This window comes from Balearica regulorum, chromosome 6 (genome assembly GCF_011004875.1).
Source record: "Balearica regulorum gibbericeps isolate bBalReg1 chromosome 6, bBalReg1.pri, whole genome shotgun sequence".
Taxonomy (NCBI): Eukaryota; Metazoa; Chordata; class Aves; order Gruiformes; family Gruidae; genus Balearica; species Balearica regulorum.
In genome coordinates, this window is record NC_046189.1 from 8,873,175 (window position 1) to 8,888,400 (window position 15,226).

Below are 15,226 nucleotides of genomic sequence, written 5' to 3' on the forward strand. Positions count from 1 at the left end.
GTTAATAAGGAAAGTGAAATGTACCCCCACTTCTACTATGTGTCAGTTAATAAAAATACGTAGTTCCGTGCCTGCCTCAGAGGCTTTTGATGTTTCCTAATGCAGTTTATGTGTGAATACAGATAATATCTTTAGATACCTTCCTATTGTTTTTAATTACTTTTTTTTTTTTTTACTTTAAGAAACAGCCCTGGGAGTACACTGTATTTTTTCATAACTGTCTTCAGTATATGCGCAAGTGGGATAACAAAGTTAGTTCTGTTTAAACAGTCAGCTTTCTGTGAGCATCCATCACGTGCTGTATACAGCATTCGTGGTGCTAACCATTCAAGATATTTTTTATAAGCAAAACCACTTTTAAGGTCTCCTAGATATATTACACACTACAGCACATCTTTCTGTATGTTACATCATAGTCTTTTCAAAGAGCCAGGCATGCTTCTGTAAAAGAACTTTAGGTAGTGATCCTGTAGCTCTAATTACTTTTTCTTCCTGGCTTTCAATTCTTTTTGGGTACAATTTGTGCAGAATATAATGTAGCTGGAAGGAAGCATTTATTTGACACGCCTTTTACAGAACCTGATTTCCATATGTCATTTAGCTGTCCTAATTAGCTGGGTTTTCAGAGTTTTACCCTATTTATGCTGTTTTTTAATAAAATGACATATTTAAATATCTTAGGAAAACATGTATCACATATATGTAAAGGTAGATCACAAAGATTGAACTTTGCTTCCTTGAAAGCTGTTTCTTAAAGAGCCACTAAGAACCTTTACTATTTTCTGTTAAGTATTGTACCTCTTTACAAGCTTTCTTATTCTGTCTTCTCCCCCATTCATGCCCTGCCCCCATTAGAATTGCAGCTGCTGAATACTGAGAGACAACATAGAGACTGGAAAACCTATGTGATAGTGAGATCACATAAACACAGAGTGAAATTGAAAACGATTTTCAGTGAGGGCCCACTGACTTTAATAGATGCAGGGCTGCATTTGTGGTGATTTGAAAAAATTGATACCAAACAGGTAAGAGAAGTGAAAAGTCTTTAGCTTTCAAGCTTTAGATCTTTTTCTGAGCTTAGGTTTTTCAAATTTCATCATAGTTTAAAAAAAAAAAAATCACTTAATTCCTGTTTCGATTTACTGTATTTATATTTATGTACTATTTCCAAACCACAGGGTATGAATGACATTATTTAGAGAAACCATCACTACTATCCCAGCATTTTGGGTTTTGTGGTTTTGGTTTGGTTTTTTTTTAACAGACATTTAATGGTTGCTCAGTTTCTCCAAATAAGCAAAACTCCCACTTCTATCTGGATGGCTAGAAGCTGTAACCTTAGCTGCTTCAAACTTGTGTCTTAATTCATTTGGCTGTTTTAGTACTCCTTTATGTTTTGTTCTTTTTTAGGAGAATTACGGGTTTAACAAACTAGAAGTAAGAGACAATGGGAATGGAATCAAGGTTACTGATGTTCCAGTTATGGCAATCAAACACTACACCTCAAAAATAAGCTCTTCTGAGGACCTTGAAAGGTTGACAACATACGGTTTCCGTGGGGAGGCTTTGGGATCAATTTGCTGCATATCAGAGGTGAGCAGTTGCTATAAATGTGTCTAGCTTTTTGTGTTGTCTTTTTTTTTTTTTTGCATGTGTTTGTGAAAGTTTTATTAAAATGTCAGTGCAAAGACTTTAAATTGTTCCAGCAGCCTGCCAGGGTTATGTTTTTCTGAACAGTTTGGCTTGTGTATGCTGCCTTCCCCCCCTCCCCAGAAGTCATGCTGTATGGTTAGGAAGCACTATGGGTTTCTTGTTAGTGCCAGTCCTGCCTTTCTGTCATACTGATCACAGCAGTGCTCAATGGTCCTCAGTCAGAATAGGTCAGAGACAGATTCCTTAGTGTTGTCTTTTGTGCCAGTGTATAGATACATGATTCCTTATACATACATGTGTAGGTACGTGATTCCTTAGAACATTGGCTCTTCAGTATTATCAGCAAACATAATGTCAAAGAGTATGGCTGAGTTTGCTATTTGAATTAGGGTGAATTAAAATGAGGAGCAGCAGATGGTCGCCAGGAGAAATTGTTTCAGGGAACTGATGGCCCACATAGCTGCCGTTCCAGTAACGATTTCTGCCTTGATGTTATCTTGGTGATTGGCAGTCATGGGATCTTGCTGGGCTTGATATTGCTCCTTGACATGTATATGACTGCAATTGCAAAAATTGTTGCCTGTATGAGTAAACAGGAACTTGCTCCCTGGCCTGAGTCTGATCCATATGTTTGTGTTAAGAGGACTGACAGTGTACAGATATTTGCGATTTAACTTGTTGACTGAGAGTAAGTTGGTTCAGAACCACCTGAAAAGTGTTCAGGCTGTTAAGGGCACAGCATCTACCTCTTCTGTTGTGCTCTGCCTTTTTGTATTTGTGCTGTGTCAAGGTCAAGTTTTGGATTTTTCTTTCTAAGTCTGCCAAGGATTAGATCCTGCAAGAAGATGCCGATATTTATGGCTGCAACCTTCAACTGTCAAGGTCAGGAGAGATGTTAGAGCTCGACTCCTTGCGACTTGGGCTGTGTTCACATTGCACTAGGCAGGAGTGGGTTGGGTGTTTGGATGGAGATTTCCAAAGATACTTTCAAAAGTGTTGGTGTTTTTGACAGTTGATGACAGACCTCATTCATTGGTTCCTTCTGATGAGTTGTCAGAGCAGGATGCCATCTGTTCTGAGCTTTTAATCAGCTCTATGGTACATTTCAAAAGAGATGGGAGGTGGTGTGAGTGTATTAAGTGCTTTAATAGGTTTTACTTTAATCCTTGGATCAGTAATTACGTTAATTAAACACTCCTGGCATTTGTGTTTTGCCTACCCAAACTGCCCCCTGAAGTTTCAGTTAAGAGGTACTTCGTTATTGGCCCTTAAGTAGGTCTGTAATATTGTCGTGTCCAATTAATCAATTACTGGTTTTTATCTCCAGAGGCATGGCTGAACTCTGAATGATTCATATGAGACACTAAAATAAACCAAAATATCCTGAAGCTCTGTATGTGTCATAACCTTTATGTCTGTCAGGCGGTTAAAGTGCAGTGGTTCTGTTGTTCAAAATATTGATACCTGAACTCAGGGAACTGTAGTTTTATTGTACTTCTGGTTTATGACTGGTCTTGCTAAAGCCGAGCTGGTTATTACCTTAATAGCTTACAAAACATGCTACTACTGATTGCTAGATATGTTTGGGTGTGCAAAGATAATATACTGTTTGTTTGATAGTAGTCATTATGCTTGTGGAATCTCTCATGAATTTAACACGTTGTCATAGTATGCCTTCTCAAAGGATGAAAATGCAAAATTATGAATTGATGTAGTTGTTTATTTAACCTGTGTTAGAAGATATAGGAGTACGTGTTGTAGGTAGTAGGGATTGCTATGCTTTATATATTTGTGTGATAGAAATGCATGGCTTTTAGTTAAATGGATAGAAAAATGAGTAATAATGCAGAATGTTTCTGTGGCTGTAAGCAACACCTGTAGAAGAAAGATTTTATAAACTAATTAAATGTAATTATGGTGACTAAAAGAATGCAATGGTAAGAGTGGTAGCAAAGCTTATCTAAGCTCATTCTGAACTTTGTGAATCCTTGATTAACAAATTTTTTTTAAATCACTCTCTTCAGGTTTTGGTCACAACGAAGACAGCTGATGATGATTTCAGCACTCAGTATACTTTGGATAGCAATGGGCATGTAATTTCTAAAAAGCCTTCCCATCTTGGGCAAGGTAGGATATCATTGTTCTGGTGGTGTGCTGTGACAGAAGTATTTTACATTTCTCTGAGGCTCTATTTGATGTTGAAATACCTGTTCTGTACTTGAAGGCTGAGTATGAAATCTTTGCAGCTGTAAACATTTCTTGCCTTATGTCTATCAACTGAGACTGTGTTGTTATCGTAAGAAATAATATGTCTTGAAAGTTACTCTAGATAGTAGTTATAAGCTAGTTTCTATGACTCACTTCTTCAAGCTGACAGCAGAAATAAAAGCTATAAAAATTCAATGCCCCAGGTCCAGGCAGACTTACTATATAAATATATGAAAGATTTGTTCAGGACCAAAATAATGTTTCTGTACATAGCAAAACCCTTGCTTAAAGGAGGGAGAGTTGCCCTGCTGCTAGACGAAGGAGTTGGTGGAAGCAGCATGGCTTTAGGACTAGGTGAAGTCACAGTTCTTTCTAACCGGCGGTAAGGGTGTGTCACTAGAAATCCTCCTGCGTGTTCGTGCGAAAGAGTAAAGGTTGCCCTCGCCTCAAAGGCGGGCCTTGGTGGTTCAGACGTGGTGTAGGTTTGGGGTAGCGTCTGCTCCACTTTGTGCTCTGCTCAGCTAAGTGTTGCTCAGCGAGGACCGTTAAGACCACGCTGTGTCCTTGCATTCACACTCCAGCCAGTGTGTATTCCCACAAGTGGTGTGGTCCTTTCTTGTGAGGAGGATGTGCTTCTGAGGAAGCAGTTGCCGCTTTTCTGTAAAGCTCAGCTTTCCCCAGCTGAGCCGCAGCGGCTGCTTGTCCGTATTATGCCCACAAGCTGTCCCCCAGCTGCCTGCAGTGCCCGGACACTAACGGGAGCTGACAGCTGACTCGGCTCCCTCCCTCCTCAGAGCTAACTGGACACAGGGAGCCATTAAGCCAGAATCTGCCAAGGGCTAGTCAGTGGGCAAATACTGAAGAAGAGCTGAAGCTGAGAACTCTAATTTTAGCTAATATTAACCAGGAACTCTTTGTAAGATTTAGACTCTAGTATGTTCCACAGCTGGAAAGCCTGTGGGTTGTGTTGCCTTGTCTTTTGTCAAAATTGTTGAATGACTGACTGAATTCTGTGACATAGTTAATACTTTGCAGTATCCTTATGGACTAGGAATTTGTGATTGTGTTGGTAGATGAATATTCTGCCTCTTACTATGCTTGAGCAGAGGTATCTGGCTCTTCAGGTACTACCCTAAAGCAAATGCTTGTGAAAGGCCTTAATGGAGCTCAGTGTTCCTTTGCCTCCAGATATATCTGGTTAGATTCTAGTCTGTTAATCATTTTACTAATGAAAGTTAACTTAATAGACACTGAAAGAGTCTTCAGCTTTATTTAGTGCTGATTCTCAGTATTGTCAGTATGTACGGAAGAAAGCTTAAGGCTGCAGTCATAACTCTAAATCAAGGAGGGGAATCACAGCTCTTGAGGTCTATAGATACTTATTGTGGGAGGGTGACTGCTAATTTGGTATATTTCTTTTCATGCTAATATCTAATTTAGTGTTAGTAGGGGGTTTTTTGTATGCAGCAGCATACAGGCAGGTCTCTTAAAATAAAAATGAAGTTTCCTCAATATCCTGTCAGTGCCATGCTTTCGGTGTAATATCTACTTGTTTTTTGTCATCTGCTTGCAGGTACTACAGTAACAGTCCTAAAGTTGTTTCAGAATCTTCCTGTAAGAAAGCAGTTTTACTCAACAAATAGAAAATGTAAGGAAGAACTGAGAAAAGTCCAAGATCTACTGATAGCATATGGTATCATAAAACCAGACCTGAGGATAACCTTAACACATAATAAGGTAATAATGAGTTTTTCTCTATCAGCTACCTTAAGGATAAGTTTCTGATGAATTTATGCAGTTCATCTAATACTTACATAAAATCTTTCATTCCTAGGAATTTTCTTTCATCATAGATTTGTTTTGGACTTCTTTCTTCTCTTTGTAGATGTGTATTTGTAATGGTTACAGATTTTGATCCTAAACTTCTAAAACTCGGGCTCAGATCTGCTTTTTGGTCTGCTCCAACAGATGCCTGGTTAGATATATGAAGTATAAAAATTATTTTACATGCTAGTGGTATAAGAATGATTTTACCTGCTAGTGGTTATGAAAGGTATCAGTGGTGGTCTGCAGAACAAAGCAGTGAGACCTTACTAGACCATGGGGTATGATCAAGTGTTAACCAAAGCCAACCGAAAAACTCTCGAAACTTACTTGGTTAGGCTGTCTATCTGGATAGATGCTATAGCACATACAGGTAGCTTGCTGTGTGCTGAGTCATAAGAGCTCAATACGTAATGATGGTTTTATTTAAAAAGGCTAAAAAATTCAGATAAATTTGCTACATAGGTGTAAGTAAGAGTATCGTTACAACAACAGGCTTTAGTTGAGCTAGGTGTTCTTTGTTTAGACTCGGAGGGGAACAGATTCAGAGGCTGCTTGGAGGCTACTTTGACTTTACAGCATACTGAACAGTAACTTTACAACACAACTACAGAAATGACGCAGAGCAGTTCTCCTTTACCTGACCCTATTTAACGTAGCTAATTTTATTGGCTGAACTGCTGGTTTTGGCACCTCTGAGAGAAAAGCTATGCTAAAGAATTTCCAAGTTGCCACAAAGTAGAGAGTGACATCTCGTGGCCAGATCCCTCGGCAATTCTTTTTCTGTTAGAAAATACCCTTTGTTGGTTGTTCTTCCTATTTGACCTGTTCATTGAGAAACTTTGGTCACTATCAACCAAACGTTCAGACCTCAGTTCCCTTTCAGGGGGAATGGTGAATGATGCTGTGCTTTCTTGAAAAGACAACAGATTGCCCATACTTTTCTGGAATTGTATAACATGCTCTGATTATATGTATGTATGTATTTCTCAATATTGAAGTGTAGATCTTGTGGAAAACAAAAGCCTGCCTTGTGGCTACAGAGTAGGTATTCCAAAACTGAGTAAGCATAGCTACTTTCAGTCTTATTTCATTGTGACTACAGAAGGTTTGAAACCAGAGATTTCAGGGTTGTACACTTAGTTTGTTTTAAGCTCCCTGACATATCTAACAGTGCTTTCACTGTATTTGGCTTAAATATTGGTTAAAACTAATTTCATCTTTTATTGGTGGTTTGGTTTTGCCCTCTCTGATGGATGTGGTATAATTTTTCTGTGGTTAAGTTGGGGCTTTTATTTATCATCCTTGGCTACTGCAAGGACTTAGTGCAGTTCATTGCCAGTACCTTCTGTGGACTTTTTTTTTTTTTCCCCTCTGTGGCAACTGTAGCTTGTTATCTTCTATTATAGATCTTAAGTTTGATATACTGTGTTGGGAAGCATTTATTGTGGAAGATGGTTGCTCAGTTGACCTTTCTGAACTAGACCTCTATTGCGTGGCTGCTTAAAGAGTTTGTGTGATCTTTTCTAGTCTGGAAATTCCTGTTGATGGCTCTGGGTGCTGCCACAGAGGTATGGGAATGTGACTTCTGTGTAAGAGAGCAGTGATTTGGGGGAAAAGAGGAACAAGGAGAAGGGGAGCAGCAGTGATATTGCTGCTGACAAGTTCCAGATTATTTTTTTATAATATTTTGATTTCATCCCCTTTGATTAGACTATTACAAATCTTGTTTTTCTTTTTTTTGTATGCTTATTTTAATAACAGCGGCAATAATGTGCAAGAAGTTGAGCACGTGCTTTCATAATACTTACTGCAAAAATGGTGTGGACAGTGGCATGATAGTAGCCACTGCACACTGGTTTAGACTGCCTGTTGTATTAACTTCAGAGGTAAATTCCTCAATACACAATTTAAGTAGGTAAAATAAATCGGTACAAATGCTGTCTGCAGGCAGTATATATTTGTTGTAATTACAGAGATGGTATCTTCATTTTGCACTGCTGGCCTTACATTCATTTAATTCAGAGAAAACGCAAAAAAAAAAAAGGAACTGCTCAAATGTTTCAACACAAGAGGTCGCTCAGTAGCTATTGCTGAGCTGGGAAAATCAAAGGCTAAAGAAATTGTACAGTAAGTGTAGTCTGTGCATGTATAAATGCTTTAAAATAGACTGAGACTGTTAAAAAAAACTTTGAATGCAGATTCCTGTGTTTCTGCTGCTGTTGTAATTTCTGGCAAATTAAAAATTACCTACTGCATCATAACTTTTAAGAAATTTGAAATTCTGAAATTCTAGGGCATAACAACTTTCAAAATATCTACGTGCATCTGTTTTACCGTAATGTCACAAAACATGGATATTCATTAGTTCTTTTTTCCTTCAGATGCTAAATATTATTGTCATTAAAACTACTAATTCAGATCAGAATGTATTCTTCCTATAGTGTATATCTGTATGTCTGTGCTAGAATAATATTCTACTCAATAGGGTTGTCTTTGATTTATTTTTTTTTTTTGTGGTGGCTGTTGTATTTCTGTTTAAAATGTACTGGGAGAAAGAACTTCTTAGAATGGCTTTATTTTTCATGGAACTCATAGATTATATATTAGTTTTAAAAAAAATGTATGTGCAATTATTCAGAGGAGTTCCTAGAATCCTAAATTCTTGAGGCTGAGCCAATACTTTCTGTTGCAATGGAAGAAGATACACGTCAGGAGTAAGATCGGGTTCCGAGGCTTGAAAGAGCAAGAAGGTAGCAGAGATGAGACATTATAGAAGGAGACGAAGAAAGATGGGTCAAAAGAGTAGAAAGGGTAGTATAATACAGTATATTTCAAAGAAATCTTGAAAATAAGTGATAAAACCAGTACTTTTTTTAAAAAATCATTTTTTAAAGTCCTGTATTTTGAGAAATGAAAGGAGAATGGAAGAAAGCATAGCCCTGGCATTACTGAGGAAGAATATAATGAGGCTGAAACGTATAAAAGCCTCCGAAGTTAGACATCTGAACCTAATTTGTTCTAGCAGAAACTTATTTTGGAAAGTCAGGCATCTTATTGAGCTGTTGAATGTATATATTTTTAGGATGCACAATACATTGCATGTTTTATTCCCACCATGGCTTTTTTCCTAATGGTGTATGTCTTGTGCTTCTGAATGAAATTTCCAGAAATTTTTCTTGCTGCTGTTTCACATTTCATATTTGTATTAGTTCAGATGAAAATATTACCATTAAGTATCTGGTTTCTGTTCTGTGAAGAACCACGATACTCTTCCTGCCTCTGGGTTGTTTTCTAGTAAGAAAATAGATATCCTTTTATCAGTCATCATAGGGTTCAGTTATTGTATATTCTCCATCAGTGGATTTCTGAAATAGGAAATAATTGCTTTTTCTGCTCAGAATGTTTTGTTTGCATTAGCAATAAATAATGAATCACTTTGCAGATCAACTCTTGAAGTACTATTGCTATTTTGACAACTTGGATTAGCTAGTGCTCCTTCTTTTTATGAAGGTTTATCCTGCCAAGACATTCTTTGAATACTGATAATGTTGATCCTCTTGCCAGTATGGTTATGTTAGAAAGAGGTATTTTTCTTCTTTCATCACCATGTTCCTTGAAAGCATATTGAATAATGAGACAGCCAAATGGAAATAATTTACATGAGTATTCAGCAAGTTTATTTAAAGTTAACATTATCTGAAGGCATGCTAAGAACATTCTAAAGTCAGCTACCGCTTAAACCGCGTCAAACTCTTCAGCCCGAAATGCCATGTTCTATCCGCCTCTGAGCTCTGGCTTTGTTTTACCGAGGTGGTGTAGGGCTCTTCCCTGGAACAACAGTTTTCACTCTTCACTGTTTAACACCAGTAGCCCTCGACCCCGTCTTACACGCCACTGATGTTCAAGAAATGCCTTTGTGTGTTGAAAGGCTGATGATACGGAATACTTCAATTCTGTTCTAATTGCCTTTATTCCACAAGTACCCGATAACTATACCTGTGTTAACAATTTCAGATACAATAGGGCTGAACAAATTGTGGCAACAGGTGGCTTAGATGGTGCCTGTGAGCAGGTCATGCCATACACAACTGGTTCCACGTCTTGTGCAAAGCACAGGTGGGCCATAAGTAGGCTCAACAAATTTTCCAGTTCCTGTTGAGGAAAAATCTGCATAAGGGAATATTTTTTTTCCAATGTTTTTCATGCATAGTATTTTGAAGCCTTGGTCACACACAGTTCTGCCTAGAGCTGTGTCTTGTTTGCATCTTGAGGGGCACGGGTCAGAACTTTTGGATGCATGAGGTTCGTTTTAAAGCTGTTATTATAACAGTGGATAGTATTCTTCCCCAAATCCCCATTGTGGTTGGTGTTGACCTAAGGGATGCCATTTTCTTTTTTTTTTCTTTACAGTAAGTTTCCCCTTATTTCCAAAATTGGATAATCTCAACCTACAGTCTGTATCCAATAGTCCAAACCCAGTTTGTTTTCTGTCTTAAGTCCTCTGTAATAAGTGTGGGGGTTTTGAGACAGATTAAGTGTGTTAGACTAAATTTACCATTTTTAATAATGAGATTATACTTTACATTCATTCATTGTGCTTCCAAACTCTACTGTAGCTGCATGTTGAAAAGAAATCTGCATTGAGCAGAAACAGCAGCGTCTAAGCTCTTTCTTGAGGTGGAAAGGCTACTCCATTTAATGTAACGATGATAAATTAAGTCCAACCTAATCTGTGTGTCTTAAAATATAAAGAGGAATTATGCTTAAGAATCTGCAGTTCTCTGAAGCCAACGTGTGTTCGTGCTGACCTGGAATATAGCTCAGTCTTTACTTCTATTCGTTGTTCAGTGACTTTGCTGAGAAAGCCAAACAGAGAGTTAATTATGGTGGTTTTTGTGCTGAGGACACCTGTCCACTAGGAAATGCACTGAGACCCTCAACTCAATTTACATTAGCCAGAGAACAGCTGCCAGATGGTAACTACTTTTGGTCACTACCAACCTGGCTGAATTTGAACTGGTGACCTAGAGGTGAAATGCTTTATATCCTATTACTAATTCCTTGAGGTTTCCAGTTTCTCATCCATCACTTTTTTCAAATGACAGCACAGTATATGTCTGAAATCTCAAAACAATTACCGTTTCACATATGCAGTGTGCATTGCAGAATCTGAGATGTGCCTTTAGCTCTTGCAAGGTTTTCATACTCGCCTTGTGCACTTAAAAAAGGTTAGCAGAAAAAAGGATGTTTCCAAAGCTGCCTGGGAGTTTCCCCTCTTCATTACCAATGTACTCTGTCACAGTTAGGTGTGTTATTTTTGTTAACTACTATTTTACAAAAGCCTTTTAAACCTGCCTTTATTTAAATAGATTTCACTACGGTGATGTATATCCTCTGAATGACAGTTTAGGATTAGAAACTGGTTGGGTTTTTTGACAGTAGTTTAATTGTTTGGGAGGTTTTATTTATTTATTTTCCTTCTGCTATGGAAGCGGAATTTTTCTAAATACCCACAACTGGATGTGTGTGGTTAAAGCAGCCAAAAAACTTACAACTCCAGAGCCTTTCAAGAATTACAAAGATTATAAAGATGTGTTACCAGATGAAGGTCCTTGTCTTCTTGTAGTATCTGTTAGCTCCTCTCCTAACTTACCTTCCAGCTCCCAAATCCAAGCATTTCTCTACAGTATGATGCTGAAGAGAGCCTTTTCATTGAGAGCGTGCTCTCATATCACAAAAGGAAAATCTGAGCAGGAAAAACATCAAAATTTGTAGGTTGAACAGTGCTGTGGAACATTACTGTCTTTCAGCACATCCCCTTGATAGCTGTAATGTCTGATGCCCATGGGATAGACAGGTGTGTCAGCTACATCTCATGGGGGAAAAATGGTGCATTGAATTTCTCTACTGCGTATTTCCACTGGTAGTTGTCCCACCATCACTTATGAAATGGATAGGACAACTGATTCCTCAGGGGCAGGTATAAAATATATGCAGAAAGTAATTATGATTATGTAGAGAGTTATTTTTCTTTAAGCTAAATTGAAAACTGCTGTGATTTCTGTTTTCAAGGGAAGATTATGCAAGAGCTCTCTTCTAGCACTAAGGCAATTTACCATTGGTTTTTAAAACAAAATACCAGTTATGGCGTGGAGCTGATAAACAACATCAACACTTTTCAAGGTTAGGATGTTAAAGAATGTGGTTAAGGCTTTCTTTATCTTGATCTCTTCTTGAACTTAGTTAATAGACTTTCTTTCACTGCAGAGAACGTGCCAGCCCTTGCAGCTAGGTGTCTGTGCATAAGCAAAAGAGATTATACACATTGTACAAGATGTCTTTTTGTTTCCCTCGGGCTCAATTCAAACTTTAGATGCTACTGCCTGGCTTTGTTCCTGTTTTTATTGTCTATTAACAGGTAGGCAGCAATGTTTTCAGTTGTGTTGGAGCCTAATAAACTATTCGGTTTTAAGTCAGGAAAGCTAAGGAACGTACTGGCCCAAAGAGCTAACTATCTGCAGTGAGATCTCGGATGCCAGGGTGACAGGATTTTCGAAGTATGTATTTCACAGTCGCTCTAAGTTTGTTTTACAGTTCTCTTTTACAGAGCTAACTTGGGTTACATTACCAACCTACAGTTCATGTACAGTCTTGTTCTACTAGAGTTTTACACCCTCAAACTTTATTACAGGATAAATAACACAACAATTATCACACAAAAATAAAGAAAATAGATGTTTTCTGGGTCGTAAAAGTCCACTTTATTAAGTTACTGCCATTATGTAGTACAGATGAATCTGTTTAACTTGTAGCTTCATAGTAGCACCGAAGTAGCCACAGTCAGCAACAGCATCCAGTCCCCAGCTCTAATTAAGATTTTTCTTTTGTCTGTGATTCCAAATCTTTGTTGCTGCTGGTAGAAGTTCCAGAACATGAAGGATAGTTCGGGATGAGGAGTAGCTGTATTCATTTGTCTCCTCAAAGGCACAAGGAAGGACAGAGAAAAAAAGAGCAGCTCTTATTCTCCTTAGTGCCGTATACCAGGGACCTCAGTGGGAAGAAGAGGTTGCATACTTTCTCCACTCTTTACACATTTTTCAAGGAATCCTTCTGGGCTGTGTGTATGCATCCTGGAATAACAGAGATGCCTGCTCCCTGTGTGCATGTACATTGTCATCCTCCACAAAAGTATGCGTATGTCCTAGGGCCGCGTGGAAGTAGAGAAATACACACAGACACGCACACACGTACTTAGATTCTGTATATGTGGAATAGCTTTTATATACGTTATGACATTTTGTAAGATGTAGATCATGTAATCCCCTTCAATGAAACAAGGAGGGAGGTGGGATATATTTGGCTAGCTCTAGCAAAACCTAAGATGGGCCATATGTAATAATATATCTTTGAGTAGGCTGTTTCTGCAGTGTCATCATACTGACTAGAGTCAGATTCTTCCTTGGCTCATCCTGGACACCCGCTTTATATGACCTAGAAAAAAAATATGGGGGGGTGTGTGGGGGTGTATTTTTAGCTAAATTAAAGGGTATAAGCAAGGTTAAAAAAAATAGAGTATTGCAGGAACCTCATGGAAGCAGCCACTTTCTAAAATAAATAAAATGGAACAGGCATTGTTTCTTTGTGGATTTCTTTTAATGCCTGTTGATACATCTGGATAGTCTAGAAAAATAATTTTCTTTAAATTACCAGCTATTCCCGTGTTGTTGCTTCATAATGTGCAGTCAGGGCTAAAAATGAATACACAATCTATTCTGCATTTATGTAGTATAGAAATTTAGGAGTTGCCTGGGCTCTTCAGTATATAGGCTTTAATTTAATCTACACTGGTAACTAGTTCCTAAAACTTTGTCTGTAGATCTGAGTATTAATACCTGATAAATCTATAACTAGTTAAAAAATACCCCCGAACTTATTAACAGTATCTACTTTTGGCAAGTTTGCATTTAATAAGTTCCTGTTTTCCACAGCTTTCTTAAAACCACCTTACTGAAGTGATCTTTTCACAGTCCTGAGTATCAGCCATTCAGCAGGTCAAGCAGTGTAATAACCTTGCATTAATCAGCAGCTAAGATTTATATCTGTACCTGTGGCATCACACTAGTATAAGCTAAAATAAACAGCATGATGTTTATATTAGTCATGTAACAAATGTCTTTCTCAGTTTGGTCACATGCATTTAATTTAAAACATATCCAGTAAAGAAAAAATTGCTTGGCACTCTGTGTTTCCATTTTAAGTAATCAATTTTAAAATAGAAGCAGTACAGGATATGTTTTATAAGAGGAGCTCTAAAGAAGAGGACAAATTCTTTCATCACTCCCAAATGTCTTTGAGGAGATTTACAGCAGGTGTGGAGGAGAGAGCCTGAGAGGCAGCATGCTTTGGGCAGCCCTGGGCTGTCCTTTGCCTCTGCCTCCTGCCGAAGCACGGTGGGGACTCTCTCTGCCAGAGCTGCGGACACGCGGCCCCTGGCTCTACTTGCTCCTTTCTCCTTCTCCCTTTTTTGTATTCGCTGCCCTCCCTGACGTAAATTGTCCTTTATGTTGGAGGGGTTTGCGCTCGCTGTAGGATGACCAAGCTGTGATCCAGCGTGTGCAAAGGGCTGGTGTCTAGGAGGTGAGTTAGATTCAGGCAGGACCAAAAAGCCCCACTTCAAAAATGCTGCAGAGTGTACATGGAAATGGAAAATTAAAGATTTGGGGGATAGTTTGAGGCTCAACAGTCTCAAAGCTTTACAATTCCACCTGTCCTGTAGGAAGGGAATATCATTTTACAGGAGCACCGTGTTCTTCCGTGGAATTCACCCCTCAAGGCCAACAAATATCCCACTGGACAGGTGGAATTTTAAGGCTATGTATTGCATTTCTTGAGATGTGTATGCTTTTCTAGTTCACCATACTTTCACATAACATCCTGCACCAGAATACCATGAACTCATTTTGAATTTATTGGACATCTAGTACCTATTTAAAACATAAACAGCACTGTAATGTCAGATTTAAAATGCAACTCACTGCATTTTTTTTCCTTCTGTGTTTGAATGTTGTACATTGAAATACACTCAGTCAGCTAACAGTGACAGAAACAAAGTGGATCTGAATCTAGTAGTCTGTTGCCTAGAAGCAGAAAGCTAACTAAGCAAAAATTTTTTTGTTGTTGATATACAGAAATAAAAGCAGATCAGAGTTAAATTTGTGGCTGTTTAGTATAGGACTTCTCATTAGTGAGAGACAAAATTTCATCTCTCAAAGTAGCTAATACTTTCTGTATATGTAAGTGGACTTGACAGGTAACTTCTGATGCAAGTTGCAGTTCATACTACCTTACTATATTTATTAGATCTTTGCAATACTATTGCAAGATATGTAGCTAATAGAGCAGATATCCTTTTATCCTTCTATTTTTTACAAAGTTTTCATTAGACAAACAAATGCTTTCCTTACAAATACTTCCTTAGAAACTGCTTTCCTTTCTAAACAGCAGGCTTGTCATTGACCTAGAGTATCCAGAGTGAGCT

The 15,226-nt window shown here is 38.2% G+C and overlaps 1 protein-coding gene across 8 annotated transcripts in view; it reads left to right on the forward strand.

Annotated features, from left to right (window-relative positions):
- The window catches only part of PMS1 (PMS1 homolog 1, mismatch repair system component), a 47,609-nt gene that overhangs the window by 5,818 nt on the left and 26,565 nt on the right, over positions 1-15,226 (forward strand). For all 8 annotated transcript variants that reach the window (XM_075756156.1, XM_075756154.1, XM_075756155.1 and 5 more), the window contains 3 exons: positions 1,411-1,593; positions 3,678-3,780; positions 5,435-5,598. In XM_075756156.1, coding sequence (XP_075612271.1) covers positions 1,411-1,593; positions 3,678-3,780; positions 5,435-5,598 — 450 coding nt within the window. The remainder of the gene's footprint in view (positions 1-1,410; positions 1,594-3,677; positions 3,781-5,434; positions 5,599-15,226) is intronic.